This window comes from Chelonia mydas, chromosome 2, assembly GCF_015237465.2.
Source record: "Chelonia mydas isolate rCheMyd1 chromosome 2, rCheMyd1.pri.v2, whole genome shotgun sequence".
NCBI lineage: Eukaryota > Metazoa > Chordata > Testudines > Cheloniidae > Chelonia > Chelonia mydas.
In genome coordinates, this window is record NC_057850.1 from 38,450,400 (window position 1) to 38,473,917 (window position 23,518).

The 23,518-nt window shown below is 38.0% G+C and overlaps 1 protein-coding gene across 13 annotated transcripts in view; it reads right to left on the bottom strand.

Annotated features, from left to right (window-relative positions):
- VPS13B (vacuolar protein sorting 13 homolog B) overlaps nucleotides 1-23,518 on the bottom strand; it is a 914,031-nt gene that overhangs the window by 84,928 nt on the left and 805,585 nt on the right. For all 13 annotated transcript variants that reach the window (XM_037892217.2, XM_037892214.2, XM_027818377.3 and 10 more), the window contains exons 40-41: nucleotides 9,827-10,023; nucleotides 525-706 (exon numbers count right to left, since the gene is read on the bottom strand). In XM_037892217.2, the coding sequence (XP_037748145.1) occupies nucleotides 525-706; nucleotides 9,827-10,023 (379 nt within the window). The remainder of the gene's footprint in view (nucleotides 1-524; nucleotides 707-9,826; nucleotides 10,024-23,518) is intronic.

The following is a 23,518-nucleotide window of genomic DNA, read 5'->3' on the forward strand; positions in this document are numbered from 1 at the left end:
CTTGGAATGTATTTGACTTTAATGCAATGATAGAGAGCACTGAACAAAAACAGATTCATCTTTCTAAAAATGATCATATTTGGAATAACAATTATATCTGCAGTTCCTTTACCAAGGAATCCTTACTAAAGAGGTTGCAACATTGTCAAATATTTCAACAATAATGTAAATATGTTGGAAAGTTTAAAAGTTGAATTGGTTCTATAAGTTGGCTCGAGAGTGAACTGGCACCTGCTATCACTAGTCAGGGCTAAGAAAACTGAACTGCTTCTACACACAATCACTCAATCCCAAGGGACAAAGTGAAGCTGATCAGTCAGTCACACTACTTTTGGAATGTACTCTTATCAGTCGACACGGAACAAGAAGTTGTGAGTTTGCACTGAAGTGTTTACCAATGGCCTTTCCTAGTAGTGATTTTTCATACTGTTTGCTGCCTGAATAACAAACTGGGAATATAGATGGCAAAAAGATAGCAAATCATAATTAAATATTTTCATTATTATGAGTTAAGAGGTACGAACCTGTGCCCAGCTGATCAAGATGATGGCAGAGATGGAGTTCCAAATGAGCAAAATGGACTGAAACACCAAGTGAAGGCACAAACCAAGGAGTAAAACAGGAGTCAACCCTGGTACAGGCTGCTAATGCTGTAGGAGTCACAAGCTGATCGCATGCACTTTGTGAGCCAGCTTCACTTTCAGAGCTGTGGAAAATATATAATGAAGCAGTAGTTCAGAAATTCCAGGTCTTTATCACTTTATAACAGGATTTGAGCATTTGCTATGCTGTTTTTCTGACATAACCAAAATAACCATTTTATTTTATGTTTAACTGTTAATACTGGCCCAGGAGGGACAAGCAAGAACTCTGTGTAAGCTCGAAAGCTTGTCTCTCTCACCTACAGAAGTTGGTTCAACAAAAGATATTACCTCACTCCCCTTGTCTCTCTAGTATCCTGGGACTGACATGGCTAAAACAACACTGCATACAGTGCTGGCATACAATTTGTTTTCAAGCTGAATTCGGTAGGCAATATTTCAATCAACGAACTTTGTTATTACAATAGAGTGCATTCAATTTACTTACTGATATATGTGAACAAAAAAATGAAGAAATTAAACTTTTAGAAATTAGTGAAAAATGGCGATTATGTTTTAATGTTCGTTAAAATGTAGTGACCAACTGTGTTGACATTGCAAATGCCATAAGAAAGATTTGAAAACTCACTTTACCAAGACAAAAAAGGATTTTTTAAAATAAAGTACTCCATAATTTATATACTGTAGCTATGTTTTCCACATTTGAATCCCTCCCTGCAAGCCTCTTTCTTATTATCCTCTGCCACTGTATAGTCAGCATTTTAGAAAAATATGTCTTAGACAAACCTCTGTACTGTTATAAGCTCAGCATGGAGCCGTATAACATCTATTATGAAACAGTAACTGAACAATTTAAAAATGCCATCGCAGTTGAATTCTCTCTTGCTAATGACAATTCCTGACACTGTGAATATTTCCAAGACTTATCCTGAAGTTCTCTTGAGAACAGCTAAAACTGCCTCGCAATCCTATAGGTTGCTAAGACATCATAGCAGTACAAATAAACTTTCTAATTTAAGCCAAATACATCATTAATGCGCCTCACTCCCACTACCTTAGCTATTTTGCAATTTTAGAGTTCTGGGGTTAAAAATCCCAGGTTTTGTTTGAGTTTTTGTCCACAGCTAAATACTGGTTTTGTGTTCAATTTTAACCAAATATTAAATATATTATGCGAGCCTAAATTTAGTAAATAATGAAGACCTATAAAATTTGGAGCAGATTTGGATTAAAAATTCCAAAAATGTAACCAACATGCTTTGTACATTGAGGGCGAAATTTTCACCCTTCAATTTATATTCAGTTTCCACATGTGAATCTGCAAAATTATGCATAAATATATATGCGCCCATAATTTTCAGGTGCAAACACCTGTGCATCCACTTTAATTTCCTAATGTTTATGTCACACACATAGTAAATAACTAGCATGATATTTATCTTCAAAGAGCTTAAAGTAAATTTTAGTCTTGTGGACATGATGAACTTTTGGGATTCTGCGATTCATGAAAATGTTAGACTAACAGGTGCCATATATGTTTAACAATAAACAATTCAAGATGTGTTCATTATCAAAGGAAAAATACAGGATGTGATGCACAGAGATAGTAAGGGAGGAGAGAGAGAGATCTGCTACTGGATTTATAGAGAGACAAGGTGGATAAGGTAACATCTTTTATTGGACCAACTTCTGTTGGTGAGAGAGACAAGCTTTCGAGCTACACAGAGCTCTGCCTCAGGTTTGGAAGCCCAGCTCTCTGTAACTCAAAAGCCAGTCTCTCTCACCTACAGAAGTTGGTCCAATAAAAGATATTACCTCAGCCACCTTGTCTTTCTAATATCCTGGACCTGACACAGCTACAACATCACTGCATACTAGATTTATAGTTGATTTCCTTTGCTACCTTTTCCCTCTTCCACTTGTCCCTTATTACTTTGAAAATGGCCAAAGTCATAGGCCATCCATCATTGCCACTTCCATTGCCTATATTTATAATTCTCTCTACAGTACAGCTGATCTCTGCCATGCCAATTGGTATCTCTGGAAATAAATAATTCTTTGAGATAGCTTGGGCTAATGGATAGGGAATTGGACTGGGAGATCTATGTTCTAATCTTGGGTCTGCCATGCAAACACAATGCCTCCATATCCGCATATGTAAGACAGAAACAATTAGACTTTACTCTCCTTTGTAAAGTATTTGGAGATATACAGATGAAAAACATTATGCAAGAACTAATTATAAGAACTAGTTAATACTTAGTACTGCCATGAGTGCAGGGGACTGGACTAGATGACCTCTCAATGTCCCTTCCAGTCCTATGTTTATTATAGTAGTCTCAAGGAGGGATTGGCAAAGCTTAAAAAATAACCAACCCCGATAACCACCCGAAATTCAAAGGGTTATCTGGATCATCAAGTGCTTTTCAGTATGCAAAACCGGTTAGTAATCTCAGAAGAACTGGCAATACTGTAAGAGCAACCTTTCCCATGATATTTCAGCACTTCCTGTTCTGTCTAGAGACAGAGACACAAAAAAAATGAAAAAGAGAAGTCGGGGGAAAGAAAGGTTAATCTAACTTTTTAGAACCTTAACAAAGATTTAATTTTCGTTTTTTCTTTGAGTCATCTTTTAATTTATCCAAATCGATTCATTTATCCCTGTTCACAGTAACCTCCCAGAAATGCACTCTCCAAAGTAATTACTCACTGTCATAAAAACCAGAGCAAAGTAGTATGAAGCCGTTAAGAGTATCTCAGATTTTCTTTAAACTCAAACATTTTTCTTTTCAGAAACCATTGTACCAGACTCTCAGTTTTTCTTTCCTCATTTATTATTATGAGGATATTTTCATAAAAACCAAACTCCTTGTTTCTTCAGACTTAATATAACCTGCTTCTTACCTATTTTAATTTACAGAGTCCTAGTGTGCTAGGGCCTTTATTTCCCAACCCTAATCATAATAATGATTGTGGGGCAGCATGACATGGTTGATGTAGGAGGACATATGTCAGAAGCTTCACACCTAGAAAGTAATTTAAGGCATTTATCCATACTTTACTGTGATCTCCTTGCTCTACAAACAATATACCAGGTAGGTATAATAGCTGGGCACTCAAAATGTCAGGCACTCAAAAAGATCTTTAAAGACTCTAAACTACTTTCATTTATTCATGTGGAGAAACCTTAGTATGAAAAACGACCACCATATCACTGGTTCCTGAACCAACTGCTGAGACCAACTCCAAGAGAAACTTGAAATAGCAAACTGCACCACTTACAAAATGCTTGATGCAATTAAGTCCAGTAATGTAGAGTTAAATAGAAAGCTTGAGTAGAACTACGTTTTTTCTGCAACAAAATGAGCATAAAATTGTTGCACATGTTAGTGAAGCTGAGTATCTTTCCTGGTAGGGGAGGAAGGGGAGAAACGGGAGAACAGAAGTAACATAGAACATAAGAACGGCCATACTGGGTCAGACCAAAGGTCCATCTAGCCCAGTATCCTGTCTTCCCACAATGGCCAATGCCGGTGCTTCAGAGGGAATGAACAGAACAGGTAATCATCAAGTGATCTGTCCCATGTCACCCATTCCCAGCTTCTGGCAAACAGAGGCTAGGGACACCATCCCTGCTCATTCTGGCTAATAGCCATTACTTGACCTATTCTCCATGAATTTATTTAGGGCTTTTTTTTTTTAACACTGTTAGTGTCTTGGCCTTCACAACACAGAGGTTAATTTTAAGCTCCTTAAGGGGTCCTCATGCTATTCAGAGAAAATCAGTGTCCCCTGAAAATCATTTGAGGCAAAAGAAAATTAGGATTCTTTGTTTATTTCTTTCACATATAAAGAGTTTCTGGGGTTCTTCATTTTCATAACTGTTTGGCCATGGCTGGGGAAATGATACTATTATGAATGAGAGAGTCCATTGTTCTTATTCCCAGAAACCACTTCCAAGGTCACTACTTCCCATATTCGCAAAAAGAAAAGGAGTACTTGTGGCACCTTAGCGACTAACCAATTTATTTGAGCATAAGCTTTTGTGAGCGTAACTCACGAAAGCTTATGCTCAAATAAATGGGTTAGTCTCTAAGGTGCCACAAGTACTCCTTTTCTTTTTGCGAATACAGACTAACACGGCTGTTACTCTGAAACCTGTCTACTTCCCATATTGGTATTCAAAATAATAAGTACAATAAAGGAGTCAGCATTAAACAAATATCAATATTTGCTAACAGTTACTTCAGTGGCATCTGGAATACCACAATATCACCCCATTCAGAAAACAAAAAAACTGCAGTATTTCAGATACCATTTTGTGGTAACGCCACCAGTAAATATTTATTTTTAAAAGGACACCACAGTACTTAGAACTAATTTAGAGCTTTTCCTATTCAAATAGCTTGATATACTGTGATTGCAATCAGATTCTTTGTCTGACCAGACTTCAGATTGACCTTCAACATTGCTTTAGTCTTAAGTGCAAGCAATGAGAATTTGAGCCCTGAATTTTCATTCTACTGGCCAATATATGTCATATACAGTCTGGTAATAAAACAGAATTATTTGATAGTCCAGAAAGACTCCTTCTGTTGAGGCCTGTTGAAGCCAAAGCAGGTGTTTTAACTTTGCAGAAGTATATTAAATAAGCCCCTGATTGTAATAACAAACAATTTGGATTCACAAACATATGACAGTGGGCAAGATTCTCTGGCTTGCTCCAAAGGCACAAAGGTAGCAGAGACTGTCTGCAACTTCCCTGCTAGTAATAAAAAACACAGTTAGCTTATACAGCTCCCAGTATGACATGGTATATTGAGGTGTAATTGTACTGGAAAACAGCAACAGAAACAGAGAAACTATAAGTACAAACAAAATTGAATCTAATATTGTAGAATGATTTCCAAAGATTCACATGAAGTGTCAAAGTCTATAAAATGGACACCTTCTAAAATACAGATAAGATATATTCAAAACTTATAATTTCACATCTTACAAACCCAGAAATGCTCTGGCTAAATGTGTGATGACTGGGAACAATGACTAATCATGACCTGCATTATTCCTACTGTTCCAACAGTGGAATTCTTTAAAACAAAACTGCCATTTGTGACAAATTGTGATAAGGAAAAATATCCACCAGGAGAAGAAAGAGACCACTTAATTCATTTCATTTATGATCCAACTAATGGTTTGAACACAGGTCTCTAGAGGTCTAAGTCCACTACATCAAACTAGTTTGAATCTAACCCAAAACAATTAACTAGAAACACAACTGTGATTTCCCATATGAATTCTTTAAAAAGTAGATGTCAAAGGCATATTGCAATTTGTTTGCACTTGTTTTATGATATCTTAGATATGAAGATGTTTCTGCTAAGGCATTTTCCATTTTTAAGAATACGATTTGTAATATGTCAATAATTATAGAAATGCTGTTATTCAGTGCATAAAATATATACAACAGCCTTTAAAGCCTTTACTATGATAACCAGTATGAACAGAAATTCATGGAGCCCCCTGCCCCCCAGTCTTTTTCTACTTAGGCCTAGTACAATATCTTGAAGTTTCTGTAATGAGAGCTTTCCATCCCTGCCCCATGAAACCTTCACCTACAAAGATAATTTATTCTTGGGTAAGAACATAATTCTGCTCCTATACCCTCTTATTTTAGGACTGCTCATGAACTGTAATTGACAATTATCCCATATTACGTGGGGGTGTTTCTGCTGTGGACTATCTACTAAAGACTTTAAAGACCACTACAATTATTTCACACAGGACTTCAAACTGGATTTGAACAATGAACGGCCCTACAAGTGAAATAACAGTTATTTATAAATTAAGCCACCGAGCCCCTAGATTATCCATTTCTGTATTATTAATCACTCCCTAATCAATTTTGCAAATAGTGAGTATGCCATGGATTTTGGACAATACCATCTTTGGATAGCATAATAGCCATTACGGCCAACATTACCACAGCCTGTCATCTACTACTCATTATGTCAGCTAAATCCATATCTTCCCACAAAACCTGCAGTTTTCTTGTCACCAAATAAGATGAGACACATAAGTTTCACCCTTTATTTCCATGTTAGGAATCAATAATAAAGTACTTAAAACACAAGGGATTAGCCCTTTAGTACTAGTTATTAGCATATCAGGGAGGTCACAACAAAAACCTGTAGGTTTTTTGGGTATTTTTTGGTTTGGTTTTTTTAAAGAAAGTTATTGGTAGTGAGCGCTAGCTGCCTGTACCTGGCACCAATGTGGGAGGCTGATCCAAAATATAAAAATCAACTACAGAAAATAAACTCCAGCCAAGTTAAGGATTTTATAGGACTAATTCCTCTTTGTAGGACAATTCTATATTAGATGTTTTAAAAATTAATCAACTGATTAATCATGTGTTATATCACATTAAAAATATCAAATGCTATGTAAATATGAAGTAATAATACTAAACAACATATCTGCACACAGATGTGATTTTTGGTACTTATATCTATTTTTCTTTTTTAATTATGGAGTTGAGAGTCAAGTGATACAGGTGTCTAGGTGTAGGTTCTCTCACTTTTCACCCCATCAGTTCTGATTGGGATGTATAATAAAGAAGGCCAGTGAAGCAGTTCCAGATACTATTTGATCTAAATGGAGATCTTAGAGTGTCCACCATCAGGCATTCATTTTGTTTCTCTTTACTTTCCATATTACTTTGTCCCTGCTTCCTCATAAGAGCTAGAAATGAATCTAAGGAAGACTATAATTTGCACTGGTTTACACTTCCTTCTGGTCCCTTTAGATTCTCAAACATGCTCCTGAATCTAGATCTCCTGGTGTGAGCTAATATCTAAAAAAGGCTTTTTTTGCTTTTCCTATGCCCACAAAATTTTATGGAAAGTAGCTGGATGAATGCAATGAAAGTTATCATGGTAGATTAAAAGTTTCATGTCACTGTACCACTAATTTTTCTACAGTTATATTTATTTAATACAGTGGTTCTTGACATTTTCCATATTATGACCCCATGTTATAACAGAAAAACTTGCCCCAGTCTAGCTATAAAGAAAGGGAAGCTGGTCATCACTCCATGTTGGACTTATGACCATTCCCACAGGTGCTGCAACCAGAGGTTGAAAACCACAGATTAATATATTTTGCATGTGTGAATTTGTGTTGTGCTATGAAATGTTTCTTATGCTCATCACCGTTTGCTGGGTTAAGTTGGTTTACTCTATTAGCTTTTAAAGTTATTTGCATTTCATTTAAACACTAGTGTTGTTCCTAATGGTTGTTGCTTACAAAACTTTTTGATAGAACTCTCTGTGTGAAATATTAGCTACAACGATAAATTCCATTTGAGTAGAAAACAATAGCTGTGACTGCAATGTCAAATGCTTTGATGAAAAAAATCTACTGAATTTCACTAGTTTTATTTCCAATTCCCACAGAGTTCACATTTCTATGGTGCTAAGTTGACCACAAAGGTAATTTTGCAAAGGTCCCACATTCAGAGGAATTAACCTTGTCTAAAACACTTAACTTCTCAATGATGAAAATGCATTCCTTCACAATTAACATCAAGAAATCATTTCCAACCTGATATTATTAATGGAAACCAGATGTTTAATTTTTTATTGATTTTGTTCCTGACTCCCCCTGAATTCTATGGGTTCACACACACACGGCAGTAACAACCAACACACAGTTGCAGTAGGCAATCTCCCAATCCATCCAGTAGAATTTACTAAAAGGACAGGAAGGAGAGCAGTTTGACATCACTTGCATTGTTATTTCTGAATATCAGATACAACAGTGCACCCCTAATAGTTTTTTCAAACTCTGTAAGGTAATCAAAAACTCAACAAAATCCAAACTTTGACTCTCAGTGCACTTCTTTAACAGTTAACCACTTACGAAGATTCCAGATGTGAAGAAATGAAAACATTTACCTTCTGAAATAATAAGTGTTTCTGAAATCTCCTGATGGTAAATTTCCATTTGTTAGCATAGTAAGAACACAGTGTAATTGATACATAATGACCATAAAGCATCACTAGGATTATAATTAACATTATTGAGATATGCACTCACAACTGAATTGTGCCTTTCAGGTTCTGCCTCACACAGGGCTGGATTAAGGCAGGGGCTTTAGGGGCTGAAGTCCAGGGCCCCGGCTCAAGGGGGGCCTCGCAAAAATAAATCATAGGCAGTGATCAACTCCAGGCCGCGAAAAGTTCCGCGGTGGAGCAGGGTGCTCAGGCAGGCTGCCTGCATGCCGTGGCCCCATGCCACTCCCGGAAGCGCCAGCTGCTAGCACGTCTCTGTGGCACCTGGCAGGGGTGGGGAGGTGGCTCCGTGTGCTGCCCCCGCCTCCAGCACTGTCCTTGTAGCTCCCATTGGACTGTTCCCAGCCAGTGGGAGCTACAGGGGTGGCACTTGCGGGCACGGGCAGCTCATGGAGTCACGCTATCCCCCCACCTCTCAGGGGCTGCAGAGATGTGCTAGCAGCCAGCCGCTTCCAAGAGCAGTGTGGGGTCATGGCATGCAGCGGCCAAGAGCCGCCTGTGGTAAGCGCCTCCCAGAACCTGCACCTCGCGCCCCCTCCTCCACCTCAACCCCCTGCCCCAGATCAGAATCCCCCTCTTGTACACAAACTCCCTCCCAGACCCTGCACCCCCTCCTGCACCCAATCCCCTGCCCCAGTCCCCTCCTGGAAAAAGACTTGTATACAGGGGCCCCACAAAATCTAAAAGCCCCGGGCCCACAGGAGAGTTAAGCTAGCCCTGGGCTCACACCAAGGGCAGTGCAAAGATGCACAACTCTGGTGGTAGCTCCCAGGTGCACAGGGGAAGCATGTCTCCTACTACACCACTCAATGAGTTGTGGCACATCATCTCCTCCTTAACGAGTCAGTTTTGCTGCCTGGTGCAGGTGGGTGGGGATTGGCCCTGGCCTGACAGCCTCCTTCCCCTTTTTAATGATCCTTGTGCTCAGAAAGTCCAAGGCTTGCAAGGTTGACAGTTAACTCATGAATCTGCAGGAAGAGAAGGTTTCTTCTTTTCCTACTCCATGGACTTGTGTGAGGGTCAATCACAATCTGAAGATCAGCTAGAAGCAATTACTCCTAGTATAGATGAAAGAACATCAGTTTCACCAAGTTTCTTGAACCAGCTTTCTCCAAGGAATAGTATAGCTTTCCCTTGTTTTAAGATTACCTTTGGTCATCAGCTCCATTCTGACTGCTGTTCAGGACAATCCTCCAAAGGTCTGAGGCTACAAGCTCTTTCTGATCATTCACAAAGCTGATACTGGGCAGCTGTAGCTCACAAACTTTGCTTTCTGATAGACTGAATTCCCGGAATGCAATGAATGATTTCTGGAGCTCATCCCAGTACTCCAAGCTACAAGGAACCTGTGATATTAAAGAAATCTCAGTTACTCCGTACTTCTATACAAGTACACAAAACAGGTACCTACAGTACATTTTATAATGACAAAATTAAACTAAAATAATTGCCAAATGACCAAGAGAATTTTAAATTCTTATTATGTATCCTGTTCTATCTCCATATAGTTAAGTTATATTATTATCAGACCTTTCTATGAAGATGTTACTTAAAACATCCTCTTACGTACTGGGAAAAGAAATAGTTATTTACACTGTAATGCATAGGCATGACAAAGACAATACAAAAAATCCCATATTCATATTAGGTAGTCAAAAGATCCATTGGATTTGATGATAGCATAGAGTACTCTACTCCTCCATCAGTCTATCTGTATACATCTGTTGTCTCTTGTCTTATGCTTATATTGTAAGCTCCATGGGGCAGGGCCAACTTTTTGTTCTGTGTTTGTATGGTGCCTAGCACACTGGGGTCCTTGTCCATAATTAGAGCGCTACAGCAGTACAAATGATTAATAAATAATAATCCCCACAAAACTCTGCCTAATTGTATTTGAATTAGCATCTTTAAAGCATTTAATATAGTGTTAAAATATACACATTAAATTAGTGAAACTATAAAGGGGAAAGTACTTTGGGCATCTGCTACAGATCACTATGACTAGAGAAGAGAGACAATTTTAAAAAATCCTGAACCAACTCTGAAAGTACTTGAAAAAACAGAACAGCTTCTCTTATGGAATGTGCTAACTGTCCAGATATCTTTGTGGTCACAAAGAAAGCCATACAGTGGACCTGATTCAGCAAGTTACCTAAACATGTACCTAATTTTAAGTATATGATTAGACCAATCATTGTGAATGGAATGACTCGTATGCTTAATGTTAGGCATGTGGTTAAATACCTTGCTGAATTGGGGAGAATGTCATCAAAGACATTTCTCAAGTATGTAGAAAACAAATTTATAATATTGAAAGCAAGAGATTCTAAAAACAGAAGAAACTAATGGTCTTTTTTTAGGTTATTCTTCATAATTGAAAGTTTCTTCTTCAATAGGGGCTGAAAAACAGTGTGTGTGTGGGGGGAAATAAACATGGGGAAATAGTTTTGCTTTGTGTAATGAGGCATCCAATCCCAGTCTTTATTCAAGCCTAATGTAATGGTGTCCAGTTTGCAAATTAATTCCAATTCAGCAGTCTCTTGTTGGAGTCTGTTTTTGAAGTTTTTTTGTATAACTGCTGAATTGGAATTAATTTGCAAACTGGACACCATTACATTAGGCTTGAATAAAGACTGGGAGTGGATGTGTCATTACACAAAGTAAAACTATTTCCCCATGTTTATTCCCCACCCTCACCCCCCACTGTTCCTCACATGTTGTTGTCAACTGCTGGAAATGGTCCACCTTGATTATCACTACAAAAGGTCCCGTCCCCCCATCCCTCCCGCTGGTAATAGCTTACCTTACCTGATCACTCTCGTTACAGTGTGTATAGTAACACTCATTGTTTCATGTTCTCTGTGTATATAAAATCTTCCCCCTGTATTTTCCACTGCATGCATCCGATGAAGTGAGCTGTAGCTCACGAAAACTTATGCTAAAATAAATTTGTTAGTCTCTAAGGTGCCACAAGTACTCCAGTTCCTTTTTAGGCTCGATTGTGATCTGAAATAGTGTGCTTATTTTTCGGTCCCCATTAACAGAAACATATAGAAACTGGAGAGAATTCAGGGGAAGCCACAAAAATGACCAAAGGAATAGGATATCTGAATAATGAGGAAAAACATACTGTATACTGATTAAAATAGAAAAAAACAGTTTTAACATTTGAAAAGCGACTCATTTGTATACACGGTATTTTTTCCCTAACTTTATTTTAATATGTACCGTACATAAGAAATGTAGTGTAGACAGATATATTAGGTTTCAAGATATCATTTATAGGTTATAAACTAAAAGGTCAAATATGCAGTTTGTGTGATCTCCCTAAACTAACTACAGCTCATATGCGTTGGGACTGTCCCAAACTCTAAGCATATTGGGCTGAAGAATGCAAAAGACTTACTTGATTTAGAATCCTCTATTCCTAAACATCTAGATTTATTCATTCTAGGGGGCTTATTGCTAATGCCTGATCTGGATAAATGTAAGGGATGATGGGTGCTCTGGGCAGCATTAGCTGCCAAAAACAATAGTTGTGAAAGACTGAAAATAGGCTATATCCCCAAAACTGAGTCATTGGCAGTGGGAATGAGTGAATTAGATGCACTAGAAAATGCCCCATGTGTAAAATTAAATATGGTTCTTTTATCTTGAAATGTTTGAGTAACACTCTAGTTACAATTCAAATAACTGTTACCTCTTAGAATGTGGCCACTGTGATTTCCTCTAGAAAACTAAGGTAAACACCACAGCTACAAGGCTAGCCACCAGACTCCATTATTAAACAACAAACACACACAAGAACCCGCAATTCTTTATCTAGGACCCCTGCTGACAAAACTTTCCTTTTTTTCCCTAGTTATCAAAAAGGTCCATGGCTGTGATCATGCTCATCATCAAAACTGAAAAAGAACACTGTGAGTATAGCTTACATCTCCCAATCTCACTTGTTACCTGGAGTGAAAAGATACTATTTGAGCACCCCTAGACTCAGAATCCCTAAACTCAACTTTGCAAGATGGCTGCTACATATTTCGGTACACAAATACCTTACACAGAAGAGGCAGCAGCCTCCCTCCATGTAGGGATACTGCAGCGCAGAGAAATACATGCACTGAAAGCTTCAATCTCTCTTTTGGTGACCTTTGAGAAAGAGTTAAAGAAGGGAACAGCTGGGTTACAGACTAATGTGTTCAAGTGTTGCCCTCAGAGATGCAATTATGTCCTTTTATTTATGTACTGTTTCATTATTTTGTTTGAAAAAACGCTTCTAAAGATTAAATGTTCATTTCTTGAAGTGTTATCCCTCACATGGTGGGTGCTTCCCCTTGGAGATGAAATCACTCTTGTTCCAGAAACAACTACTGTACAACAAAATGCACACAGAAGACAGGAAGCATGTGTGTGTTTTATTATCTCCTAACAGGGCCACCTAAGTGAAAGAGAGGCGGAATACAAAACAATCTTGTACTTTGTGTCAGACGCCAACCCATGCTGCGATTTGAACCCAAGCTTCCTGCATGAATAACTGATTGCTCCATAATACGGCTATCCTGGTATTAGGATATTTTTCTGTTCTACAGCCAAGTGCCTTGAAAATACAACTTTCCCTTTAGGTGAACTGAAGAAGTAGCAGAAGAAAAATAAAAACTGTTGTCCACAATACTATAGGAAGAACATTCTTGGCAATGTTACCCAGCAGTCTGTATTTTTAATTTTATTGTTAACAGTGATTTGCATCAAAATTGCAAAAGCAATGTTAGTTGAAAAGTGTATTACAGAGAAAGTGAATTCAAAAGAAAATTAAGGATAAACAGATATAAAAAAAATAAACGTGCCTATGCACATTGTTAATAAATAATCTAAACTGACCTCTAGAACAACTTTACAATTTCAGAACATTTCAATACACACCTGCCAGACTAGCTTCCTATGCAACTGAGTGTTGTGAACTCATAGTACAGAGCAAATTGCCTTCTAGGAGTTGGATAACATTTCTGACCTCCTTCTCAGGGGACTAAGATTATATCTCATCACTGTGGAAAATAACCTTTTCTGGCATTTCCATGTTCTGGAAATTCACTCCATTAGACTTTTGATGTGGATCCAAATAAAAAATGGAGGTGATTCAAAGTCAGATACAGCATAACAAAGTTTCAGCTGTTATATAATCCAATAAATTATAGCTGCACAAAGGAAATTATGTTATGCCTTTTTCAAATTTCTTCTGCATCTTTGTTATGTTGATTTTATTACATTCACACTATTGTGCAATATCCTTAGACTTGGGGCACTGAAAATTCTTCCTCAACAGCACACGCTCAGTGCTTAACATATAGTGATAAGCATATACTGCAATTGGAAAAACTTTAAGAAACTATACACTACCTTTTCTTCAGAGAGCTTTTGGATCCTGATTTGGATTGGGTTTAATAATGCCTGTTTGAAAGTTATTTCACAGTTATTTAGTACAATTGTAAATATGCCCGTATGTGTGTGTTTTAATTTCAGGTTTTTCATCTGTAAAATGAGGATAATAATATTTACTCAGCTTTCCAAAGTACTTAGAAATCTTTGGCTAAAAGGGGAATATACTTTTTTTTTTTTTAATAAAGAATAGCATCTAGGACCTTCTATTTATGTTAAATCAAATATATTTACGGTAGTCTGCCACTGCTGTCAGTTATGTGGTATTTATTCTACTTACACATAAATCAGTAGTACAGAATATAAAATAAACACCTAACTCTCAATTATAATGCAGAGATATCAAAGAAAAAATATCTTTTCTGAAAAAAAAAGTCTGTTTTTAAAAAAATACCTAAATGCCTTTTAGCTGAGTTTGGAAAAAAGCTTCTATACATCTTCAACTAATAGAAGCCATAAAAAACCCTTTGTAATATTGGAACCAGTTGAGAAACCACAAGTATTCAAATGCAGGAAATCATGATTTTATAACATTTTAATGTGATCTACTCTTGGGAAACAAAGTTAACCAAGCCCTATTTCTGTACAGGAAATATTCCACTGTACAGTTGTAATACATTGTGGTGAGGGGTACAGCTGCAAATTTTTCACCTGTAATGCCCCACTGGTATTGTGGCTTACTGCATTGCATCAAGATTGCCTTCCTGTCCGGAAAGCCCTCTAAGTACAAACAAGACTCTAAGCCCAGGTTTTATTTTCCCTTGGTATCAGAATATGGTAATTTAAGAGCCCTGAGAAATACTTTTTACCTTTTTAGAAGAAATATGTAGCATTCTCTTATTAAGGCCTATGTTTTGTGTTTTTTAAAAACACATGTGACCAACTTATCTTATCAATTTATCAAGCTACCAAGTTCAGAGCAAATGCAGGTGTGCATGATAGAAAGCAATCTGTCATAGACTGAGTTTTTTCTCATTAAAGAGAAATTAATCTAAACATACAAAATAGCTTTTGTTTAAACAGAGACAGCAGAGCAGTACCAAGCTGTGAGAGGACTTCAGTAGGATCTTTAAAATATATATATATATATATACACTCTTAAGTAGAGAAACAGTTTCATATGTCATTCATCTTTACATTGAGTACACATGGGGTCACTTACACTTCCTACTGAAAAAGTAGCAAGAAACAGTACAATGCTGTAGAATGTATTGGATTATTTTTGTCTAGTTTCTCTATTGAACCTTGCAAATACTTAGAAACAAGTTATCAAAAAAGCTCTTGGTATATAACCACATCTACCCATTATAGTGTTTTTCAAATTGTTCTATTTTTTCTGCTACAGTAAAAATAGTCCATATTTATATAGTGATTTTCATCTTGAAGGATCCAAAGCACTTCACAAATAATATGTATATAGCACCACTGAAATGCAGCCACCTCTGGGAGTGCAGCCAGCAGCTTACTAGTGCATAGTATATATTGCACAATAGTGGACCGATGAGATATCTGGCCAAGGATACATGAACAAACCCCTACTCTAACAAAAAGTGGCATGTCTTCAGCATCCAGTTGTAGTAGAGAAAACTTCAGTTTCTAAAGTTTCATAAATCAGACATATGAAGTCTGAAAAGGACAGAACTCAACCAGAGTATAAAAGTGTCATTAAAATACTCCAATGGTTTTGTCAGTCTACTGGCATCAGGCAGTCTTCACTGGCTCAAGGGATAAAAGTGTGAGGCACTGGCAAATTATGCACAATGACAAGTTAACATTCCCAAGGAGTTGCACCTAATTCCATGCAGAGTTTACTGAAAATGTACCCCTAAAGGATACAGTCTCTCATCTTGATACACAGAAAGTTTTGCATATAACATGCAGAACACACAACAAGAAATTACGATTATAATAACTCACAAATACATTAACAGGATAGTAAAGTCCCTCAAAGCAAGATAATTCACAAATGTTTAAATCTACAACACCTAAAAAAATTGGCTCTGTTTCTTCACCTGCCTCAGACTCACTGTGCAACCGAAGGCAATAAATTTCTCTACCTCTGTTTCCCCTCCATGAAGCAGAATAAAGATAATACTCAATATTTATCTCAGTCTTAAAATGAGTTTTAAATAATTAAGTTCTAATGTTCAGAAATAGGTTTGCAAAATTGTACATGTCATTATGCCTGTGCACACCAGTGATCAGTTAGATCATTTGAAGTCTAATTAGTTATTGGTACATGCAAGTCTCCAATCCTTGGCAACACTACAATTGTACACATACATTATGTGTGTTCATTTTTGCACATGTACATTTCTGAAAATGTGGGTCTAGGAAAGAAATTTGAGACACTAGGATGAAGGGAATTTTTGGAAGGATGAAGTATTATAAGATCAAACATGATTTTCAAAATAAAAGACTAATCTTTCATTTTATGCTTGTTTAATCTGTACAAATAGCAGATAAATGAATAAAAAAGAAATAATATATAATTTAATTAAAAAGGATTATTTAAAACAACAAATGACAGCTTTAAAAGGCAAGATCCCTGACAATACAAAATTCGGCTTGCTCTCTGCACTAACTAAAATAATTGGACAACATATTTTATCACACATTAGAAAAGTCTGACCAATTAAAGCACAAGCATTAAGTATAATTACAGACTTTAAAATATTCAAAATTTCAATCCATGCTGTTGATAAGTGTGGCTGTGCTTTACAGCATGCTTAACTAATAATACCACAAACCTAAATCACTAACCTGCCAAACACAAATTACTGGATTTCCAAAATACTTGCTTCTGAAATGTGAGAAATGAACCAAACATGAGTAAAATTTGTGGTTTCCCCAAAACCTCTTTTCCCAGCTCTTTCAAATGCCCAGCTCAACACTGTAGCCCCAATGGGGAATACAAAACAAAAAGGAAACGGAGTCAGCCAAAAATGAGGTATTCTTCATTAAAGGGAAAAATGAATGCCTTTGACATTGATCATAATTCTTTTCTTGTTGACTGTCATGTCAAATTTTTCCTGGAGTTATGACTTATAGTAGGTCTAATGCCAATCATTCTTAAGCTCATTCTTCCTTGGGCCACTGTTTAAGCAGCCACTAGGTGTTAGCAAATGTGTCTGTTTCTACGTTAGCATAGTGTTGAAAACATCAAGCCCAAGGTTTTGTAGTTTACAAATGTTTTATTTAAAGTGTGTAGGCGATCAATGTGATGTAACAGACAATTCTCTTAAATCCCCAACTTTCCCAGATGTTGCAGACATTTATGTTCTCTTAAAGGAGCTTTCTTCACCTCAGAGGCTTTAAAAAGGAAACCTTCCAGAGCTGGGTTACTTACCTGGTCTTTTCCCTATTTAAATCTAAGCTAAGCCCATGCAATCTCAAAACTATTTACTCCTCTGCTTTTTTCTGCCGTCTGAGAGACCAAGCTGAAGTAACCACGACTCTCTAGACCAAGAGAGTTGTTACCCTGTTTACAAAGAGACCGTGTGAAGGTAAACGGGCAAAAAAAGATGCCCCAGCACACAATAATATTTTCATCAATTCTTATAAAACTGAATACACTTGCATGCAATTGGAATACCAGCTGGTACACAAGGGAAACACACATACACAAAATTGTTTCTGTGTTACAGCTTGATAGATGCTTTATTTTAACTTCATATGCCGAAATGAATAAGAGCCATAGATTATGCTCCTTTTGTCTCAGCTCCTCTATACAGCCTGTAATATTCTCTCAACAGAGTTCATGATTTGCCTGGACTATCTCCCTGGTTAGCAATTCAGGAGACAATTGCATTAAGGTCTTTGTTGTGAAAGTGGCCTGCATAGATCTTAGGGATCAGAATTTAGAGTACCACTTGATATAATCACAAGCGGCAAAAATATATACAGTTTATATTTGATTATACAATCTGTTATTCCATCGCCACTTGTGTAAACAGTTCAGTGACAATGAGTAGGTTTTTAGGAAGTACAGGGTAGTGCCAGTGATATTCTTTGCTGGAGAGACAGGATATAGAAAGGAACAGCAGAGATCAAACACCTTTGAAGAGACTCCCCAAGTAAACAACAGTGCAAGAAATTTCTTGATGCAATCCTGTTCACAAGCTTGTACACACGGCTCTTCATGTGCAAGCAATGGGTGCCGGTCAAAAGGAAGACACACCTTATTTTTGACAATGGATGGTTCTGAAGCACTTGCTATGTTTAACAGTTTTCAGTTAACTCACATAGAAGAGCCTAACTCAGTGACACCAATTAATTTTATCATGTGTTTCATGGCATTTGGTGATTTTCTTAAAGTTCCAGCTCCTGGCAGCGTGTGTGTTTAGGTAAATATGTCAACTTTCATTTAAAAAAAGAATATGTTTCTATCCCTTATGGTTGAGGAGTAAAGATTGAAAACATAACACGAGTCCCACTTAAAGACTCAAAACCCAAAAGGTAAATAAAAAAAAAAAACATAAAATTGATCATGCTTTAAAGATCTCATGATTTTTAAAGACAGTCTCATGATTTTTGTGCCTGACTCATATAATTTTTGAACACTTGAACTTTGGAATGCTGCCATGAAATTGTAGTTCAGAAATTTGAAGAATACAGCACCCATGTAAAAATGAAAGACATGAATGATATGTTTTAATTTGAGGTTACAAATGTTGATTGATGTGAGGCTGAAGAGCCAACCTTGCAATTCTGGGGGGTTAAATGAGTCCCTGATAAAAAGACTGGATTGTGATTAGAATCTGGAACAAAAAAACTCTAAGAATGACTAGTATAAAATTAACCCTTTCACAAAGCATGTAGAATTTCCTAAGCAACAGAAGTTACCCAATCCAGACTGAAATTTATGGAGAGTGAACAGTGGTCTGACACAGTAGACATGATTGAGAATCCAAAACACTACAAGTAGAGAGATCTGCAAATCCAAGTGACAGTGCAAGGTACCTCAGAAATTAACTGAACATGGTTAGTAAGTTTAGTTAGTAGGCAGGGTATAAATATTTCAAATTGTGTGTTATATAAATGTTGATTGTGGTTGTTAAGTTTGGGTAGGAAAAGGAAGATGTAGGGAATGGCCCTTTAAAAGGTTCATGTTATGTAACACAGAGGTGACTGGAATTGAGATACTGAATGAAGCAGAGCGCTGCCAAGCAAAGCACCTTCATTACTAAACACCATACTATGCAAAAGCTAATCAGGGATTCCCTAGACTTCAGAAGAACATGAGAGGACCTTGTGGGCGGAGAAGTGGAAATATAGCATAAAGCTCCCCAGAGTTAATTTCCCCCCTATTTTCCTTAAGGTTGGACCTATAAGGTATATCAAGTTCTGAGTTTGTACAATTTTAGGTCACTATTGAAAGAATTAAAAACAAAATTTGACCAGTTTTTGTGCCCCCACACTCTCTCTCTCAACCCTCAAACCCTAATAACAACAACAACAACGAGGAAAAGTAACAGTTCTCATCCTTCTACAGTGCTGTCCAACTGAGGATCTCATGAAACTTTAGAAACCTTAATGGATTTAGCATTGCAAAATACCTCTGAGAGATATGTAAAAATAGTATCATCCCTATTTGTTCCGTAGCCCTTTTAATTGTGTAGGAGGCATTTTTTTGCATTAGGATAGTGATATTATGTGCACCAGCACAAAGTGTTCTCTAAAAATGGAAACAAGTTGCTTTTGTAGCCTGCGTGCCTTTTTCCCTAGCTAAAGCAATACAAAGTTGGGGGGGGGGGGAAAGAAGTGAGAGGGAACTAATGAAAAGGGAACTAGAAGAGGCAGATGATAGAGAGAGAGAGCTCTCAACACCCACTCACCCACATTGTGTTGTTCTCCCTGCCAGCTTCAGTCAACACTCTCTACTCTCTTCTCTGGGAGAGAAGAAAAGGCACAGCCCTGGAAGTCTTTGCTCTACACCTCAGACTGCCTGCTTGTGGACTGCCTAGCATGTTCCTGAGATGCGGCTGTTGTGAATACCCCAGGGGGATGCCCTTACATCCATTGTCTATTTAGTTAAATAGGTTCAGAGAAACCTTAAGGGAAGAACAGCCTGGTCATTGGATTTTGTTTTGTATTAAACTGAAATAGTTTGAAATTTCAGCACAGGATTCTTGTGATGCACTCAGTTTATTTTGTTACAATTTATCTAGGATTCTTGAAAAAAATTAAAGCTGCTCCTGATCCACTGTATGCTATTTCCAGTCCTTCCCATCTGCCAGCACTGGGCCCAAAGAACAGGGGAATGTATCATGATCAGTGGAACTGGACTCAGAGGGTCCATGTTCCCTGAGGTATTGTTATTGAGAGGACACCAGAGGAACAGGGAGTGGGAGGAGTTAGGCTGGAAGCAACTCAGCCACATGAACAAAGCGGAGCACAGCATTTAGTAAAGTTCCACTTGTTCAACTTAACCTGCATTCAGCTTTACTCTTTGTTAATGAAACATGATGGCGGCATTCTCTGAAGTGCATCAGCTGGCAGGGCGAGTCATGGAACTCAGTCTGAAGCTCCCAGAGCCCTGGATTTTGCAGACACAAACCTAGCCCAGCAATGAACCAAGTGGAAGGAGGAGTTCCATCTGTACACAGATCTGGCCACATAAGAGGACAACAGCAGGAAAATAAAACCCTTCTTTTGCCATATTGGGGAACCAGGCAGAGGGGCCCACTCTGCCTTGAGCCTGGTTGCACCGAGATCATGCAAGGTAACTACAGAAGAGGGACAACTGATCCAAAGGCAAAGGAGACACTTACAAGCCAAAGACACAAGACCCAGAGAGCCTACAGAGATACACAGATCATCACAGAACAGAGAGACCAAGAACTATCCAGAGGCCAGCCCCACAGGGAGGGAGGAGACTCCATAGAGACACCGTTGCTAGACTTGAAGATAGGTGAAAGGAAGACCCAGAGACATTAGTCCCAGTGTGGTTGCCTGTTGAGGATATTAAACTATCTCAAAGACTACATAATCAGCTGAATCTTATAAGGACAAGACTCCAACTCAGCTATGTGCTAGCAACCTCTGGCTGAAGGGACAGGTTGTTGAGGGCTTGGCTTTAATTATTTGTTTTTAATGTTTGTAGTAAAATGTTTGTAAAATATAGAAGATGTATCATAATCCGTGGAACTGGAGTCAGAGGAACCGTGTTCCTCGGAGGGACTGTTATTGAAGGACACCAAGGGTACAGGTGGAGTTAGGCTGGAAACAGTATACAGGATTCAATGAAGTTCCACTTGTTCAACTTAACATATATTAAACTACAGAGGTAGAGGAGTAAACGGAGAGAGTGAATGGGTGTCGCCTGAAACCTTGAAACAGGAGACTCCAGATCTTAAAGGGGAGAATGAGAAGCTGTGGGCGCAGCTACAGGCATGTCTGGTTGGCAAGGGGTCTCAAAAGGGGGAAGAAAAGGCAGCGATGAAGGTGGCTAAGGCAACTGTCTTGGTGTCTGGCCTGAGTGATCCGATTGCTCGTCATTCACTACCACAGGACAGTGCTTCCTGCAACTCAGACTGTGTTTTCCAGCCCCCCATGGCAAGAGATGTCTGGGGACCCCCACACTGAAGCGCCCGAGTCAGGGATGGGCTTGCAGATTTTCTATTGGGCGTAGGGGCTGGAGTGCCTATAGTAAAAGATCCATTTAATGTGTATCCAATAGTGGATTCCGTACAGATCCAGGGCATATCAGGAACTAAGCAAACATACGGGGCATGGGTCACTTGCTGGAGGATTCTCTGCACCTTGAAGTCTTTAAACCATGATTTGAGGATTTCAATAGCTCAGACATAGGTGAGAGGTTTTTCACAGGAGTGGGTGGGTGAGATTCTGTGGCCTGCCTTGCGCAGGAGGTCAGACTAGATGATCATAATGGTCCCTTCTGACCTTCATATCTATGACTCTATGACTCTACTTTCTTTGCTAATAGAACAAGGACCACCCTGAAATGAGGGCTGAGCACGAATTTTTAGCAGGACCAGTAGGATCTATTGACCAGGGGGTAAGGCTGCCCAGCGATGTGCTAATTGGTAAATGAATTGATTTTTGTTTTGTTTTATAGAACATCTTTTTTCTTTTTTGTCCTTTCACCAGTAAACATCTTCCCATTAGTGCCTTGCACTAGGAAGCATAGTTTTGTTTTTTTGACTGGGTTTTGTTTTTGTTTTTTTTATTCATAGTGAACTGTGTATATTTTGCACTGAAACTGTTCTCAGAAACAGGGCAACACTTCTTGGGTTAGGTCCTCAACTGAGGACCTGACACATTGTGTATATGTAGTCACAAGAGCTGAATGCACTGCTCTACACCACTAGCTGATTACTCAGATTTATCTACTACTAAACAGATGATGTCACAGGCCAGATCAAAACCATGCTCGACCTACAAATCCAGGTTGGCCCCTACAGTTGCCTTACAGAGAACAATTTACAGTTAGATGGAGAAACTGAGGCACAGAAAGGTTAAGTGACTTTACCAAAATCGTAATGCTAGCTTCTGGTAGTGCTCGGATAGAACCCCGATTTTCTGACTCCCAGTCTTGCCTTTTAACCATTACACTATTCTTTAAAATGGCAAAATTTCACCATTTTTGCAAATCTTGGTTTTCACATGTGAATACTTGGTAAGTAAAAACGGACACTTCTTTTCCCTAGTCTTTTAATTTCAGAAATTGCCAGCACAAGATAGTGTCCTAAATGTAATATGAACCTCTCACAACTCAGACCACTAATAGCTGTTTTTTCATTTGTACATAATAAAGAAGGATCTTTTAAAAAACCTATCCATGTATCTTCAACCACCATAAAATTTTCCTCTACCTTCTCTCTAGTGACTTTTTTGACATGCTGGTGTAAATGTTTCATCTGAGATTTAAAACTTGGAAAAGTCTCAAGGAATACTTTCTGGCTAGCACCAATCTTTAACATATCAAAAAGTGATATTTTTACTCTGTCTTGGTCTTTATTTTTATCCTTTGGATCAATTCCCTAAAAGATTTCCATACTTTGGCCTTTTCCCTTCTTTCAAGCTATAAGTATGATCCTCACTACATCATTGACTTCCTGACTTTTTTGCCCTCACCAATTTGAGCAATAATGGATTGCCCTTGCCTAAAATCACTCTGGACAGAGACAGCTCTGGGATTAACTCCACTTTCAGGAAATATATGTTGTCTTCTACTAAGTCAAATTGTCAGTGGGATATGCTTTTTCTTCTCCGTGTATGTTTTATCATATTAGCTGTAGTCTAGACTGAACTTCTATGCATTTAGTAACATTTGAATTTCCTACTGTCTAATAGGATCTTTAGTGGTTTCCCCTTTACATAAAGGGTATACTAGCTGTGGTTTAGAGTCAGTATATACTATATCACACGGACAAGGAATAATATATG